Here is a 15,936-nt window from a genome sequence, read left to right on the forward strand (position 1 = left end):
GTGATGAAAGAAAAAGAGAAGTGTGAGATGATGCAGTGAGACGAAAAGCCACACACCAGCCAGCCACACACAGACACCCCTAAAGCTGTTTTTATCTGAGTTCCCTTCTTTTTATGGAACGTTAATAGCTGCTCTACATGTGCTGTGCTACTATATATTAAAACATTTCCAGTTACAAAGAGCAATACGGAACATACTAAAAAGAAACGCAAATGGGATATATCTTACCTCCTGCTGGCAGCTTGGGACCTGCAGGGTGTTGATTAAGTAGCCCTTAAAGTCTGTCAGCATGGCCTCTTCTGCAGGGAACTTTTCGTAGAGCCCCATTTGCGTCATCTTGACACTGACACTTGTGCTGTACTGCGATTGATCTCTGAAAAAAATACAGACAGAAGAAAATGAGCTCAAAGCAACCTTACAGTTTGTTCACAGATTCTGCACTGATGTGTGTAAGGTTTAGAACTTACTTTTGCCATGTTCGGTCGCTTGGATCGGTGGTGCTGCCTTCGGAGCTGCTATCCTCCGCCACCAAGATGCCACCAGCCGCTTCAGAGCTGCAACCGGCTGCTCCAGAAGGTTCACTGGCTGTAAGAACGGCAGCTGTGCTGATGGACGGCTCTTCAGACTCCAGGTCTGCCTGGTTAGGAGCATTAGCCACAAAAAAGTTTCTTTGGCGCAGCTCTTCCAGAAGAGCCAGCCTGGACGGTCTGTGGGGGTAACGTTTCACCATCTCCGTGTAGTCCCAGTTCCTGGCTTGCTGTGTCCACACCTTGGCAGACTCATTGGCTCTCTTCGCCTCCTCCAGACCTTCTTCGGGTGTAATCTTTTTCATGCAAACCCTACTCAGCATCTCCTGTGGCTTTTCACACAGCAAGCAGTGAACAATGCGACCGTCGGATTTCTGGCTGTGAGACAAAGCAGACACACCAAATCTTACAAATGTGAAAATGAATGAAGACAGATAATTCTTAAAACAGAGGCCTAAAGTGACCCTTGTCCAGCAAGACTTATCATATAAAGCTACTGGTATATCAAATGATCTGAAATTGTACCACTTTGGAGCCATTCTTCAAAGATGAAAAAGCTGGTTCAAGCAGAGAGTGCAGGAAGAAGTGTTGTCTTCAGCCTGTTCTTGAAGAACTGAGAGACTTGTGGCTCTGACCCTCATCTTTATTGACCACTGATCCCGCCCCTTTTTCTCGGACCAGGTGATAACTTGACCTGAATAGGCCCATTACAGGATGATTTTAAACCACTTAGTTGGCCATCTACATGAATAATTGGCCATCTACAAGAATATTGGGGCATTTTCAAACCAAAATTATCATATTGATGGGCCATCTTGATTGTGATCAGTAAGAACTCAGAAACAGCTATGCACAGCCAAAATATATATATATAGAGAGAGATAGATAGACTGGCATTCTAGATATTTAATCTGAATGATAAATAAATAAATGAGAGAGAGATAAATATATCAAAGAGAGAGAGAGAGAGAGTGAGATAGATAGATAGAGAGTTCAGTCATCCAGCCAGTCGAGGGTCATTGCTTCTCCTCGAAAAGACTTGCGCTTGACGCCGTAGTCAAACAGCAGCTCCTCGCACAAACGAATGTCTCTCTTTGCCTGGAACAGGATGACATCCCTCTGTCCTTCAGGGAAGTTCATCATGCAGTGGATGATCATCATTCATCAGGTTTGCTCTCTTGGAGGAATTGGTTGATCTTCCGGCCCATGGTGTTTTCTGTTGGGTGACACTCGCACGGAAAAGTTTCAGCATCCACGCAGAGGTCCAGACCAGCAGCATGGAAAAAGAAAAGGTAGCCCATGTCACCCTTGATGGTCTCGACCAACTTCCGGCCCTCTGCTCCTCTGATTACCTTGCCATGGTAATCACAAACGATGGAGCCCATGGCAAAGGCTTTGGTGGCAACAACTCCTGTGGTCAAAAGAAGGTGCAATTAGTATTCACTCCAGGAGTACAAATATCTGACATTTGACATTTGTAGGCGGATTCTACAAATAGTAGAAGTGCTTGGGCCAATGAGAGTTGTATTGAAATAAACAAAGAAAAGTGGTCAAGTTGGACTTGAAACAGATGTGATGCAGAACTGAAGAACAATTCAGCAACAGTGATACACCCCTGCAGCACATGTGATGGATCCAACGCTTGGGTCAACCTCAATGGTATGACCCATTTCCGCAAAACTTCATTATCTTATCTTAAAGAAAATAACGGCACGTTTCCACGTAATGAAAGCGTTTTATTTCATAGTGCCCACGCAATGACATGCCAACTTTATCAATGGCTTGAGCGGTTTGACTCAAGACTGTTCGATAGAAAACTGTCATCTGCTCACGTGAACACCAGTCTGCTGTCCTGAGGAGAGCTCACACATGCACTGCTCACAGATCTGTAGATGAAAGCTGTATGTGGGACCGAGCGCGAGCGAAATCCAGTGAAAGATGGTAAAGAGTGCAGCGAGTATCTGTGAATTAGAGCTGTGACTGGGAGGATGCAAAATGACGGCGCACAATGTCTCCATTAATTCGCGCATGCAGTCATTTGTGTGTATGAGACGAAGAACCATATAAGTCCATATTTTCAAAATGTGAATAATACATTTTTTTTTATTTGGACTCTTGATTATAATTTTTTTTTTTTTTTTTTACTTGAAGATAGACAACAAAAGCTTCCCAATTCTAATGAGATAAGTTTTTTTTAGTATCAATCTTAAAAATAAAAAGAGTAATTTACATTTCTGGAATGTGGAAGAACAGTATATGTCCAGTTAATGTGGAATAACAGTATAAGTCCAATTCATCATATCACTTTAAACCATTTATCTACTATCTTAGTTTTAATACAGTAACAGAACATTAAAGAAAATATTAAGCATTTCTTTCTTTCAATTTATTAAATTTTTTGCCAACGTAAATCACAGAACAAAAACACGGACAATACAGTACGAACAATGAACAATACAATGACTTCTGTATTGACTACAATGACTACAATGAACAAAAAATTCTTGGGCCTCCGCTGGCATGTAGGCTAGCATTTTCATTAGGTCACAGTTCTTCTTCTTCTTGATGGGCAGAGGGTCATTGTAAGCACGAGCATACGTGGTGAAGAACAAGGGAGCTGGAGGTGGTTGATTCTTCCTTTGTTTGGTGATCAGCCAGGTCTTCCATCCCTCGTAGAGGCTGTGGCTTCCTTTTGTGTGGACACACCATGGATCAGCAGCTGAAATTCAATTCATTCAACAAGAAATTCAATAAAGATAATTTTTTCATGCACATATCCCCAACACTGTTAATCTCAGAAAACCAACTCTTTAGTTTTTTACCTGTCACTTTCAACCACATCATGGATGTGATTAGGAAGCCAGGTGGTCGCTTTAATGTTGCATCAGGGAGCTGCCTGAAGTCCGCACATTTCATCTCAATTACTTGAATTGGATGCTGCTGCCTGGCTCCACAGATCATCTCGGCGACATCGCTAGGAGTGTGGACACCTTACGCCTCTTGTCCAGCGTGGCAAAGGAACGGTCACAGGGAAGGAAGGAGTGACCAGACAAAGCAGATAAAGCAATCAAATTCTACTCTAAACATCTTAAAGATTGGGGATGAATTTACATATGTTTATGTATATATAATTCTGCCAGCAGTACGTATAACACAATCAATGAATGGTATAACATTAGCCTACGTGACGCAGCTGGGCTGGTGTTAGAGACGCACCTAAAGCGTTTTGATTAATTTCTCTGTGGTTATAGGGAGTAACGTAAGGGAACCTAGGCTGTTCGTGGGAATTTTCCCATTCATTTAAGTTGCCATTGTCAGCTCCGACACTCCGAGGTCCGCATGCTCGAAATGGACGACACGAGCTGTCATTTCAGTGGTGCCGTGGACGTTTTCTAAAATCGCATATAAAGTGGCCAGAATTACCATATATTAACATAGGCCCTCTGTGGACGCCTCTGGGGGCACCAGCGCACTACGTGGGGGTCCACCAAGTGCTTTTGGGGTCCGCCAACCACCTACTCTTCACCAGAGTCCTCCTCAGTACCAGGGAAAGCCTATTTTGACCCCTAACCACCTATTTTCTCCTTCATCGCCACGAAGTACCTATGGGGTCCCCTGACCACCTAAACTTCACCATAGTCTTCCTCATCGTCCACGAAGTGCCTATTTTGGCCCCTAACCACCTATCCTCTTCTCCATTGCCACGAAGTGCCTATGGGGTCCCCTAACCACCTAAACTTCACCGTAGTCTTCCTCAGTACCACGAAGTGCCTATTTTGACCCCTAACCACCTATCCTCTTCTACATTGCCACGGAGTGCCTATGGGGTCCCCTAACCACCTAAACTTCACCATAGTCTTCCTCAGTGCCACGAAGTGCCTATTTTGACCACTAACCACCTATCACCTTCTCCATTGCCACAAAGTGCCTAAACTTCACCACAGTCTTCCTCAGTGCCACGGAAGTGCCTGTTTTGACCCCTAACCACCTATCCTCTCCTTCATTGCCACAATGTGCCTAAACTTCACCACAGTCCTCCTCAGTACCACGGAGTGCCTTTTCTGCCCCTTGACCACCTGTTTTTTGTCTCAAGTCACTGTATCTCTAACTCTGTGCCGAAAAGTCACAGGGCCTCGAAATTCGGTACGAGGGTAGCCCAGTGGACCCCAGGGCGGGATCCTTAGTTTCAAGGTCCTACGTTGATCCCAATTGTGTGTTTCAGCGGTTCGGCCTGATCCACGCATGGTTCAGCTTTCTCCATCCACAAGGGTCTTTCTGGGCCCCAGTGACTGCAGGCGGATCAAGTTTGGGGCCGCCAGGGCCCCCGGGGGCCAAATGGCAAAGCGTCCCACGTACAACTTAACCCATTGATTTTCATAGGTGTTCTGTGGACACTGGGCAACGAGTGGTTTTCTTGCGCGCGCAGACGTTCCCCTCTCTGTATGTTGTCGGGGGCCGTGCGACGCAGCTTTCTGTGAAGTTTCGGGCCCCTAGCACCTCCAGGGGCCGAACGAGGTCCGGTGACACGTGCAACCTATTCAATGCGATTTCACAGGTACTTCGTGGACGGTGGTCCGATTGCCCCGATATCGACACGCACGTCCCGCCACGGGCCCCCGGTACGGGTCCCAGAGTTCCGCGTCCGAAGCTGCCCGTTTGGCCGAAAAAAGACCCCCTTAACCAGGAAGCGCCTGTGAAATTTGCACTGAACAAGTTGCACGTGGGCGGGCGGAATTACGGGGGTCGAAAGGTCGCAGCGCCTCCAAATTCGCCACCCTGGTAGTCGAGGGGCCCCCGGTTCTAGATCCCGGATCGCAGGGTTCTAGATCGGTTCCAAGTGTGTGTTTTTGCAGCGCAAAATTCTCCTCACTTTGCTTCACTTTGGCCATATGTCTTTCTTATGAGTGCAAGAGGGCCTCCATTAACGGGACCATGTGCTCGGTGAAGGGTGGACAGGAAGGTCCGATCAGCCCGAAACTGACGTATGCGTCCCGCCACGGGCCCCTGGGACGGGTTCTAGAGTTCCGTGTCCCTCGGACCTTTTATCGCGCTAATTGGCCACCAACAGCCCCATGGAACAAGTTGCACGTGGGACGTCACATAAACAGGGGCCAAGAGGGGCCGGAAGGTCGCAGCAACCCCAAATTCGACACGGCGGTAGTCCTGGGGCCCCCGGTTCTAGATCCAGAGTTTCGTGGTTCTAGATCAGTTCTAAGTAGGCGTTTCAGCAAAACGGTTTGAAAGAAACGCCCGATCGTCCCGAAACTGACGTATGCGTCCCGTCGCGGGCCCCGGGGACGGGTTCTAGAGTTCCGCGGCCCTCTGACTTTTTTTCGCGGTAATTGGCCACCAACAGCCCCATGGAACAAGTTGCACGTGGGACTTCACATAAACATGGGCCGAGAGGGGTCGGAAGGTCGCAGCGACCCCAAATTCGACACGGCGGTAGTACAGGGGCCCCCGGTTCTAGATCCAGAGTTTCGTGGTTCTAGATCGGTTCCAAGCGTGTTTTCAGTTTGACCCCTCAAGAATGTATGTCAGTCTATGAGTTCACTACGAGTGCAAGAGGCCTGTGAGAGAAACTTGAACAAGGGTTGCAAAAAAATGATCCCTGAGGTCTAGTGACTCGACCTCCTGATATGTCGTTCAAAAAAAAGTCTCTCAAAAAATGAACACTGGAACAGGATGGAACAAAATAAAGTCTCTCAAAAAACGAACACTAGAACGTGAGATGAAAAAAAGAAAAGTATCTCAAAAAACAAACACTGGAACACTGGAACTCGAGCTCAAAAAAGGGAGCAAAAAATGAACGCGGCACCTATCTCTTTTGTCGCCGGTTCTTCATGGCCTTCCTTACTCGCTCAGTGGCCTTTTTTCGGCGGCTCATGCCGACAAGCGTGGTGGAGCTCGGGGAAAAGACGGCCTTCTTCACCTTTAGTGGCGAAACGTGCTTCTGGCTCGAGGCCAGCGACTTCAAGGGAGTCAGCAGCGCCGTCGCCTTGCCCCTCCGGTTCGGATACTTCCTTGGGGGGGTGCTCGGTCCCTGTGGCTCCTGCTCTCGTGGGGATCCCTCAGCTTCTCCCTCCGACCCTGCCACTGCTTCTCCCTCCGACCCTGCCACTGCTTCTCCCTCCGACCCTGCCACTGCTTCTCCCTCCGACCCGCCCTTCTCCGAGGCCTCCTCCTCGTGCTGGTGAAACAAATACACACAGACAAAGACAGGGTGAGCGATCGAACGTGATGTTGCAAACGGTTATGACGCTGCAGTCAAAGGAAGCCAACTTACGTCGCTGGACTCGGGGCTGGACGTCCCAGACTCCTGGTACTCCAGGCGAGTCCTCTCGGGAGTGGTGCTGCCCGACGAGAGCTCCTCTTCCGGGGACTTGGGAGCTCTTGCCTTAAGCGGTCGCTTCCCCGAGGACGGCTCCTTCGACGGGGAGCCCCTCTCCGGACCCTCCAGGGCGGCGTCGAAGAGCCTGCGGTGCTCCATGGCCTGCGAAGGGGTCAAGTTGGCCACGTAGAATTTGTCGGCCGTCCGCGTGTCGTGGCACATGAACTTCGAGAGCTTCACCCGGTCGTCATTGGTGTGGCTGAACTTGATCTGGAAAGACAGAGGCAGAGAAAAGTCAAAACCAATGCTCCGCCAGGGAAGACCGCCGGAACACCCGAAATACACTTACGTGACTGGCAATGGACGTCCGGACGTCGGTGAAGGTGGGGCAGCCGGGAAGGTCCATGGACTTCCAGGCCTCCTGGAAGTAATTGTTCAGATTCTTGCAGGGGTTCTGGGAGGAGGTGAAGAACAAGTACTTGGCCGTGGGTCCGCCCGGCAGCTGGTCCTTCACACTGAGGAACCGCTGCACCCACCCAAACTCCTCATCAGTCAGTAGGATCTGGGCCGACCCGAAAGCCATGTTTGTCTTGTGATGAGCAACCTGCGGACACACAAGGGAGAGAGAAAAAACGCACACCTGTTACTCAGGGGAGGCGACAAACAAATAAGGCACACGACAGATAAAAGTCAGACGTTCACATTGATGAGGTGCGCCTTCTCCGACGAGGATTTGCGGGCCCCCAGAACCTCCTGCAATAAGATATTTTGAAAAACGCCCCCTCTGTGGCCGTAAACACAGGAGAGCAGCGCCGCAAAGTGCCCGTAAAAGCGCCACAGGTTCTTCTGGACGGGCTCCTCCTCCAGGAGGGCTAAAGACAAAAAGGGGGGGGGGGGAGAAGCACAACGTCAAGGTTCAAACGTCAGTTCGGCAACAGGTGAGTACCTCGAGTCGGGGAGAAGGTAAAAAGACAACTTACTCAACAGCTCGGGGATGGCCTTGGCCGCAAGCTCCCGGCACCTCAAAAGGGTGGCCTTGCTAATTATGTTTGTCTCCTTTCCCTCCTTGACCGCGGTCTGGTGGACGAACACGCCCCTCTTGAGGGACTTCCTCAGACTCCCCATCTCCCTACGAAGGCCGACCAGGGCTTTGCCGGATAGGCGGCAGGACTGCGGAGGGGTTTCGGCAAGGAACCGCATGAAGTAGCCGACGTTCAGCACGTAGTGCTGAATGGTGGTGACCGCCATCTTGGCCTGTCGAAGGGAGCTGATCCAACTGCAAGAAGACAAACATGGTTACAAAGGCGATAGATTATTTTCAAACCGAGCCTACGACGGGAGGACAAAGTTACTCACCTGTGTATCCTGGCCGTGTCGTTTAGGAAGCGGAAGTCGGCCACCTGCCCGATTCGGGCCGAGCCCAAGGAGGTCGACCTCCTCTTCAGGATTCTATAACGCCTGGTGACCATCCTGAGTGTCTCGCTGAGGGTGTCGACCTGCCTGTTCAGGTCGCCCACCTGCGTTCTGAGGAGCTCCTTATGTCTTTGGCAGCCCGGGTTGACGCACTCCTCCTCCTCCAGGTCCTCTGGGTCTTGGGGCATAGGCGCATCCTCCTCCATGAGCTGGGTCTGCTCCAGGTCGAGGGTGGACACCATCGGTACGGCCGGGTCGGAGGCCCTCAGGGCAGTCAGCTTGGCCAGACACACCCTCCTCTTGCAGAAGCGGAGTGCTTCGTCCTGCACCCCCACCGAGATCTCAGAGTGGGTACGGATGTGGCGGTCGAGCCGGTTTGAGAATTTCCCGCACGCCGGAATCGGGCAGAGGCCTGCACGGGCGTTCACTCGCCCCGACTCCATGGCCAGGAGCAGCTTCCTCTCCTCCGGGTTCTTCACACTGTGCACGGTGACCAGGTGCTGGCCGAGGCGGGCGTACGAACGCAAACACAGCGGGCACGTTTCCACTGGCATCTTTAAACTAGACTGGAGACGGCGAGCTCGCGGACTGTCTCGTTCGGTGGTCCAGTGTGGAGTGACTAGGGTCGACTCGCTGCCTAGAGCCTCTAACTGTACACTTACCTGTAAACGGAGTGCGATTTAGAGTAATTTACTGTGCGCTTACCTGCAAATGGACTGCAATTTGAAGTTATTTACTGTACGCTTACCTGTAAATGGACTGCAATTTAAAGTAATTTACTGTAAGCTTACCTGTAAATGGAGTGCAATTTAAAGTAATTTACTGTACGCTTACCTGTAAATGGACTGCAATTTAAAGTAATTTACTGTACGCTTACCTGTATATGGAGTGCAATTTCAAGTAATTTACTGTACGCTTACCTGTAAATGGAGTGCAATTTCAAGTTCTTTACTGTACCCTTACCTGTAAATGGAGTGGATCGTCCCACCTACAGCTTAATAGGCTTTCCGTGGTACGACTGGAAACATTACAGGTTGGAATTACAGTTTTTATTTTAATAATTATTTTAATAATATTTATTTTATTTTAAGATGAATGTTTCATTGTAAATAAAAATGAAATAAAAAATTATACCTGTTATAACCTGTTATGAAAGCATTAAAATATGACTCGCAAATGCCCTGTCCACGGAAAGCCTGTGAGTGACACTTGTAACTTGTTTGACGTGACCTAAAAAAGCTTTCCATGGACAGGTAGTATTAATTATAATAATGCATGTCATTTTTTTTCCTGTTATTAATACATGTTTTTGTTTAATGTATTTTTTGAAAATGCTATTAGTGAATGTAAAAAGCGCCCCTAACCCTCAAACTTCATTTTTAAAAGACGGTGAAAGCAGCTGGTCGAAATATTCAACAGAAACGGAGCCCTTCGACAAGGTAATTTACAAAGTGATATTTTGAGAATATTTCAGCCTATGTTTTATGAATTATGACCTATTAATGCATTGACCACGGACAGCCTAAAGAGGTCCCGTCAAATAAGTTACAGGTGGGCCCTTTCTCTGCCCACCTGTAACTTATTTGACAGGGTCCCTGTAAGCTGTCCGTGGTCATGCCATTTTAATGCTAATATGTCATTTTATTCCTGTTATTAATACATGTTCTTGTTTAAAATATTTTTTGAAAATGCTATTATTTTTGGAATATGTAAAAAGCGCCCCTAACGCTCAAACTTCATTTTTAAAAGACGGTGAAAGCAGCTGGTCGAAATATTCAACAGAAACGGAGCCCTTCGACAAGGTAATTTACAAAGTGATATTTTGAGAATATTTCAGCCTATGTTTTATGAATTATGACCTATTAATGCATTGACCACGGACAGCCTAAAGAGGTCCCATCAAATAAGTTACAGGTGGGCCCTTTCTCTGCCCACCTATGTGAACTAACTTTGTTTCCATTTTTTAAAGATGCTGCTGACTTGTCCTCTGTGCCCGGCCAAGATTAAGCACTTGCGCCATCACCTCCGGTCGCAGCATAAAATAGAGGATCCGGAGGAGCGACAGGTGTTACTGCGACTGGCAAGGGGGAGAATCAAGCTCCGCAACATAAGGTCCCCACAGTGTGGAATAACTTATGAGAATGTGGAGCGGCACTTTCAATCGGGCCATCCAGAGCTGACAGTAAGTATAATCTCAAACTAGCATACTTATTTTTTGTGAATTCATTTAAAAAATGTTTTGAATAAAACTCTCTCTTCAGGGAAAAATGGTCAAGTTGTTGACCAAACAATTGCACCAAAAGGTAGCTGAAGAACAACTTCAAATTATAAAGGACAGGCAACAACTTGACCCTCCAGTCCTGTCAGCTCTGGATGGCCCTGTTGAGAGCCCCCTTGCCATTCCAGAAGAGTGCCTTCAGTTGCTGGGTAGGTTTTGAATGATTTTTTGCAATGGGAATATAACATATCTTTTTACAAAATGTTGAACAAACTATTGAGTCTGTTTGTGTGTGTGTGTGTGTGTGTGTGTGTTTATTGTAGAAGAGTTTGAAATGGATGGGGCTCCAAGCTTTCTGGGTAAGTGATCAACATGCAATTATGCTATATTGTTTATACAATAACAATACATTAATAACTTTTTTTATTGTAGACCTTCTTATGGAGAGCAGCAAGCCCCAGACGGAAGTCACAAGCCTCGGTAGGTATCAGGTGAACAATTTTTAAACTTGTACTGTATTGTTTTTTCCATGAACAGCACATTAATTGAAAATTAACATTTATTTGTTATTCTTAGACAATTTTGTTAGATTGCCTAACAAACAGGCCGTTCGTGGTCACATAGGCGGTCAGTGGGACGAATAGGCTGTTCGTGGTCAGTGGGCGGGTCCACGGGCTGTCACTTAGATTGTCTGTGGACAAACAGGCCGTTCGTGGTCACATAGGCGGTCAGTGGGACGAATAGGCTGTTCGTGGTCAGTGGGCGGGTCCACGGGCTGTCACTTAGATTGCCTGTGGACAAACAGGCCGTTCGGGGTCACATAGGTGGTCAGTGGGACGAATAGGCTGTTCGTTTTTTCCATGAACAGCACATTAATTTAAAGAAAATTAACCTTTATTTGTTCTTCTTAGACGAATTATTCCAACAAATTGATACCAGTCAACAGGTCTCTTCAGGTCCACAAGGTAAGTAATAGGTGATAAGTGTACATGCATGAAACCAAGTTTTGTTGTTGTGTTATTTATTTGATTGTTAATTGTTTTTCTTTGTTTCCCTTTTCCTTTTTTCATTTGCCAAGTTCGACAGGAGAGCACTGAATTGTGCACCGTAGATCTCAGTGACCTGCTTTTCTTGTAAATAGTTGTAAATGTGTAAATGTATATAGTTTAATTATTTTATGTCATAGTTTTATATTATATTTTATATTTATATCATGTCCTTTTATATATCATGTTTTTAAATATAATCTGTTCTGTGTGTTGTTCGTTTTCTAATTTTATAAATAATAAATGTTGTCAAATCAAGCTTTAAATAATTAAACATTTTAAATCATGGTTTTGTCTCTCTCATCTATTTCACCAAAACATACCAACTATAGCTTGTTTAACTAGCTTGCCGTGGACAATGTATTTGTATGCACATTCATCATTTTTATGAGCTATTTCAGGGAATAAACTTTTAAACTACATAAACTTTTTTATATGGTGTTTCCTGTGCATTGACCCATAGCTACTCCTTAAAAATATCATTACAATTATGACCTATTAATGCATTGACCAAGGAGAGCTTATAGGGACCCTGTCAAATAAGTTACAGGTGGGCCCTTCCCGTGCCCAACAGGCCGTTCGTGGTCACATAGGCGGTCAGTGGGACGAATAGGCTGTTCGTGGTCAGTGAGCGGGTCCACGGGCTGTCACTTAGATTGGCCATGGACTAATAAGCCGTTCGTGGTCATATAGGTGGTCAGTGGGATGAATAGGCTGTTCGTGGTCAGTGGGCTGGTCCACAGGCTGTCACTTAGATTGCCTGTGGACGAATAGGCCGTTCGTGGTCAGTGGGCTGGTCCACAGGCTGTAACTTAGATTGGCCATGGATGAACAGGCCGTTCGTGGTCATATAGGTGGTCAGTGGGAGTAATAGGCTGTTCGTGGTCAGTGGGCTGGTCCACAGGCTGTCACTTAGATTGGCCATGGACTAATAGGCCGTTCGTGGTCATATAGGTGGTCAGTGGGATGAATAGGCTGTTCGTGGTCAGTGGGCTGGTCCACAGGCTGTCACTTAGATTGCCTGTGGACGAATAGGCCGTTCGTGGTCACATAGGCGGTCAGTGGGATGAATAGGCTGTTCGTGGTCAGTGGGCTGGTCCACAGGCTGTCACTTAGATAGCCCGTGGACAAACAGGCTGTTCGTGGTCACATAGGCGGTCAGTGGGACAAATAGGCTGTTCGTGGTCACATAGGTGGTCAGTGGGACTAATAGGCTGTTCGTGGTCAGTGGGCTGGTCCACAGGCTGTCACTTAGATAGCCCGTGGACAAACAGGCTGTTCGTGGTCAAATAGGCGGTCAGTGGGATGAATAGGCTGTTCATGGTCACATAGGCGGTCAGTGGGACGAATAGGCTGTTCGTGGTCACATAGGTGGTCAGTGGGACTAATAGGCTGTTCGTGGTCAGTGGGCTGGTCCACAGGCTGTCACTTAGATAGCCCGTGGACAAACAGGCTGTTCGTGGTCAAATAGGCGGTCAGTGGGACGAATAGGCTGTTCATGGTCACATAGGCGGTCAGTGGGACGAATAGGCTGTTCGTGGTCACATAGGCGGTCAGTGGGACGAATAGGCTGCTCGTGGTCAGTGGGCGGGTCCACGGGCCGTCACTTAGATGGGCCGTGGACGAACAGGCTGTTCGTGGTCACATAGGCGGTCAGTGGGACGAATAGGCTGATCGTGGTCACATAGGCGGTCAGTGGGACGAATAGGCTGTTCGTGGTCACTTAGGCGGTCAGTGGGACGAATAGGCTGTTCGTGGTCAGTGGGCGGGGCCACGGGCCGTCACTTAGGTTGGCGGTGGACGAACAGGCCGTTCGTGGTCACACGGGCGGTCATGGGGACGAACGAACTTTGCAAGCTAGGGAAGGCGCTCCTATAGCCCAAGCTGAAGCGGGCCATCAGAAAATTCTTGAATTCATCATTGGCCCCGCCCCAGGCCTGATGTAGGAGGAGCCTGGGAGCGATGGTGTTTAGGAGACAAGACCCAGGGATGTAATGTTCTCAACGTTCTGTCTGAGAATGCTTCCTCTGGATCACATCCCTGAGATCCTGCCTCCCGCGGGAGTTACGCCTCCTGCGCGCCCTGCTCCCTCTCGCCGGAGGAGGGGGTGCACGGGAAGTGACACTGGCCCTCTGAGTCTGTCTGTGATCCTCAGACCACGACGGACCAGGCCCTCCCGCCTGCCTGGGCTGGGCCGAGGACCGCCGCGGTATACAGCTCTTAAACGCCGCAGAGCGCACCCTCGCCTCCCTGAACTTATCGACCACCGTCTCGACGGAGGGTCCAAAAAGCTCGGAAGGCGAAACCGGCGAATCAAGGAGAAAGGTTTTTTCTTTCTCCCCGATGTCAGCCTGGTTGAGCCACAGATGCCTCTCTGTGGCCACCATAGCCGCCATCGAATGACCGATGGGCACAGCTGACTGCTTGGTGGCCCGGAGAGCCAAATCCGTGGTGCGGCGCAGCTCTGCGACCGCGTCAGGGGACAAGCCGGCCCCCTGGTAAGCCTGAAGGGCCGCGAGGGTGTGCAGAACCGCACCTGCCTGACCTGCTGCCGTGTACGCCCTGCCATTCAAGCGTGATGTTGTTTTGAGCGGCTTAGATGGCAGGGACGGAGCTCCCAGTGACGATGACCGACCAGAGGCGAGATAGTTGGCTAACGTCTCGTCCACTGGCGGCATCGACACGTACCCGTGCTCTGCGGCCCCCTCCACAGCAGCGAAACTAGCCCGCTGATGAAGAAAGAGGCGTGCAGAGAACGGGTTCTTCCATGCCTTCTCAATCTCAGAGTGGAGATCTGGAAGGAATGGAAGGCTCGTCCGAGCCGGTGGCTTACGGGTGGGGAGGAGCCGATCATCCAAAATACCACGAGTAGGTTCCTCCCGAACGCGCCTCCACTGAAGCTGCAGTCTGTTGGTGGCGCGCCCCATAACGTCCACCAAATCTCAGGGTACACTGAGCAAGAGGGCTGAGATGGTTCAGTCTCAACAAAACCAACATCATCAGCAGCCGACTCCTGCCTGGCCCGAAGAGAACCAGTTGCAGATCTGTCAGAAAGAGACAGAACGTCTACATCGACCTGCAACTCACCCTCGTCAGCTGACAGATCATCTGCGATGTTAACGCCCCTCTCCAGCTGATCTGCCAGCTCCCTCTGAGAGCCCCACGATCTCAAGCGTCGCTGAGCCTCAGCCCGAGCGGGACCGTGGGGTTCAGAAGCCGTGCGAGACGAGAGCGGAGCGAAGCTCCCTCGAGAACCTCCCGCACGTGCTCTTCTCCCAGGCAGAAAACGCACAGATCGTGTGAATCTTCCGGTGTCAGATATCTGCGACACGGGTCAGCACACTTGCGGAAAGTATTCCTCTTCTCTGCACGTTTCATTTTTCAAAAAGATATTCTAAAGACAGACAAAACAGTCCCTGAAGACGAAAAGGATGTTGTTACGGTTTTAAGGCGCCCTTTTTATACATCCAGGTTGCGCGCTCACCATTCAAGCTGATGATGCACGGGCTGTTGCCGGTCAGCATGATTGCTGTGAGTTGATATTTGATTTCAGACACCTGTCACGTCTGAGGCGTTCCCCAAAGCGTCAATGACGTATTGTTGAGTTCCCTTCGAAAGGGAACCACAACACACGTTTCACACATTAGGCCTGTTGATCACAGTGGTGTTTGGCTGCTTCACTACCTCTGCAGGAGCTGGTATCTGAAGCAGGGTTCAAGGCTGCTCATGATTGATGTCATGATTGATGACTCATCAAGTGTCAGTCTGTTCCTGGTGTCAGTCTTGTTTAGGCCAATAACTGAAAAGCTTTGCTCAGTATCTGCATTTGAGTGTGGCAGGCTCAACACAATCTGGGCAACCTTTGATTATTTGGGGGGAAATGCCACTTGCCCGATTTGCCAAAACGTAATTTGTACCATAAGCCTATTTTTATTGAGCAATTAGCTAGCCCACATAACGCACGTCAGACAACGTTTGCAACTGTAGTTGAAGTCTGTACTCTCGGCACACAGACTGATTAGGCAAGGCTACGTCTGTAGTGACAAGCACCATTTTATTATCTGCTTACCTCGATTGTCATCCAAACTTTCAAACGCGCATCAGCGCTCTCTGAACCTTTGCTCTGAACGTCTCACACGCAACTGACGGATCAGGTGCAAGGGTTTCATTGAATCAGCGATCAGAGAATACCGCAGTAAGAACGTTGTAGGCAGATGTTAGAGCTGTGGGCCTTAAAGTCCTCTCCTGTCATTAATACACTGTGATCTAGTCTAGTCATCAACAGAAAATTAACGGATTGAGAGGGAAGAAAAATGGATTTTGGCGTGACATTTCTTGCGTGTGAGTATCACGGCAGATGTGCGAGAGTTGACAAGATGTGCGAGAGTTGACAACCCTGTT

At 48.7% G+C, this 15,936-nt stretch overlaps 1 protein-coding gene and 1 long non-coding RNA gene across 2 annotated transcripts in view; both read right to left on the bottom strand.

Moving 5' to 3' along the window:
• Nucleotides 1-15,936, bottom strand: part of LOC306997308 — a 413,102-nt gene that overhangs the window by 184,191 nt on the left and 212,975 nt on the right. The gene's annotated exons all lie outside the window — the stretch shown is intronic.
• LOC306996822 (uncharacterized protein) lies at nucleotides 6,223-8,825 on the bottom strand (the record flags this gene model as incomplete). Its single annotated transcript, XM_079609724.1, has 6 exons — nucleotides 6,223-6,717; nucleotides 6,814-7,128; nucleotides 7,208-7,462; nucleotides 7,561-7,730; nucleotides 7,839-8,134; nucleotides 8,215-8,825. 6 exons carry the CDS (start codon nucleotides 8,823-8,825, stop codon nucleotides 6,346-6,348), a joined length of 2,019 nt encoding a protein of 672 aa, XP_079465850.1. The 3' UTR covers nucleotides 6,223-6,345.

This window comes from Phoxinus phoxinus (assembly GCF_949152265.1).
Source record: "Phoxinus phoxinus genome assembly, chromosome: 4".
Taxonomy (NCBI): domain Eukaryota; kingdom Metazoa; phylum Chordata; class Actinopteri; order Cypriniformes; family Leuciscidae; genus Phoxinus; species Phoxinus phoxinus.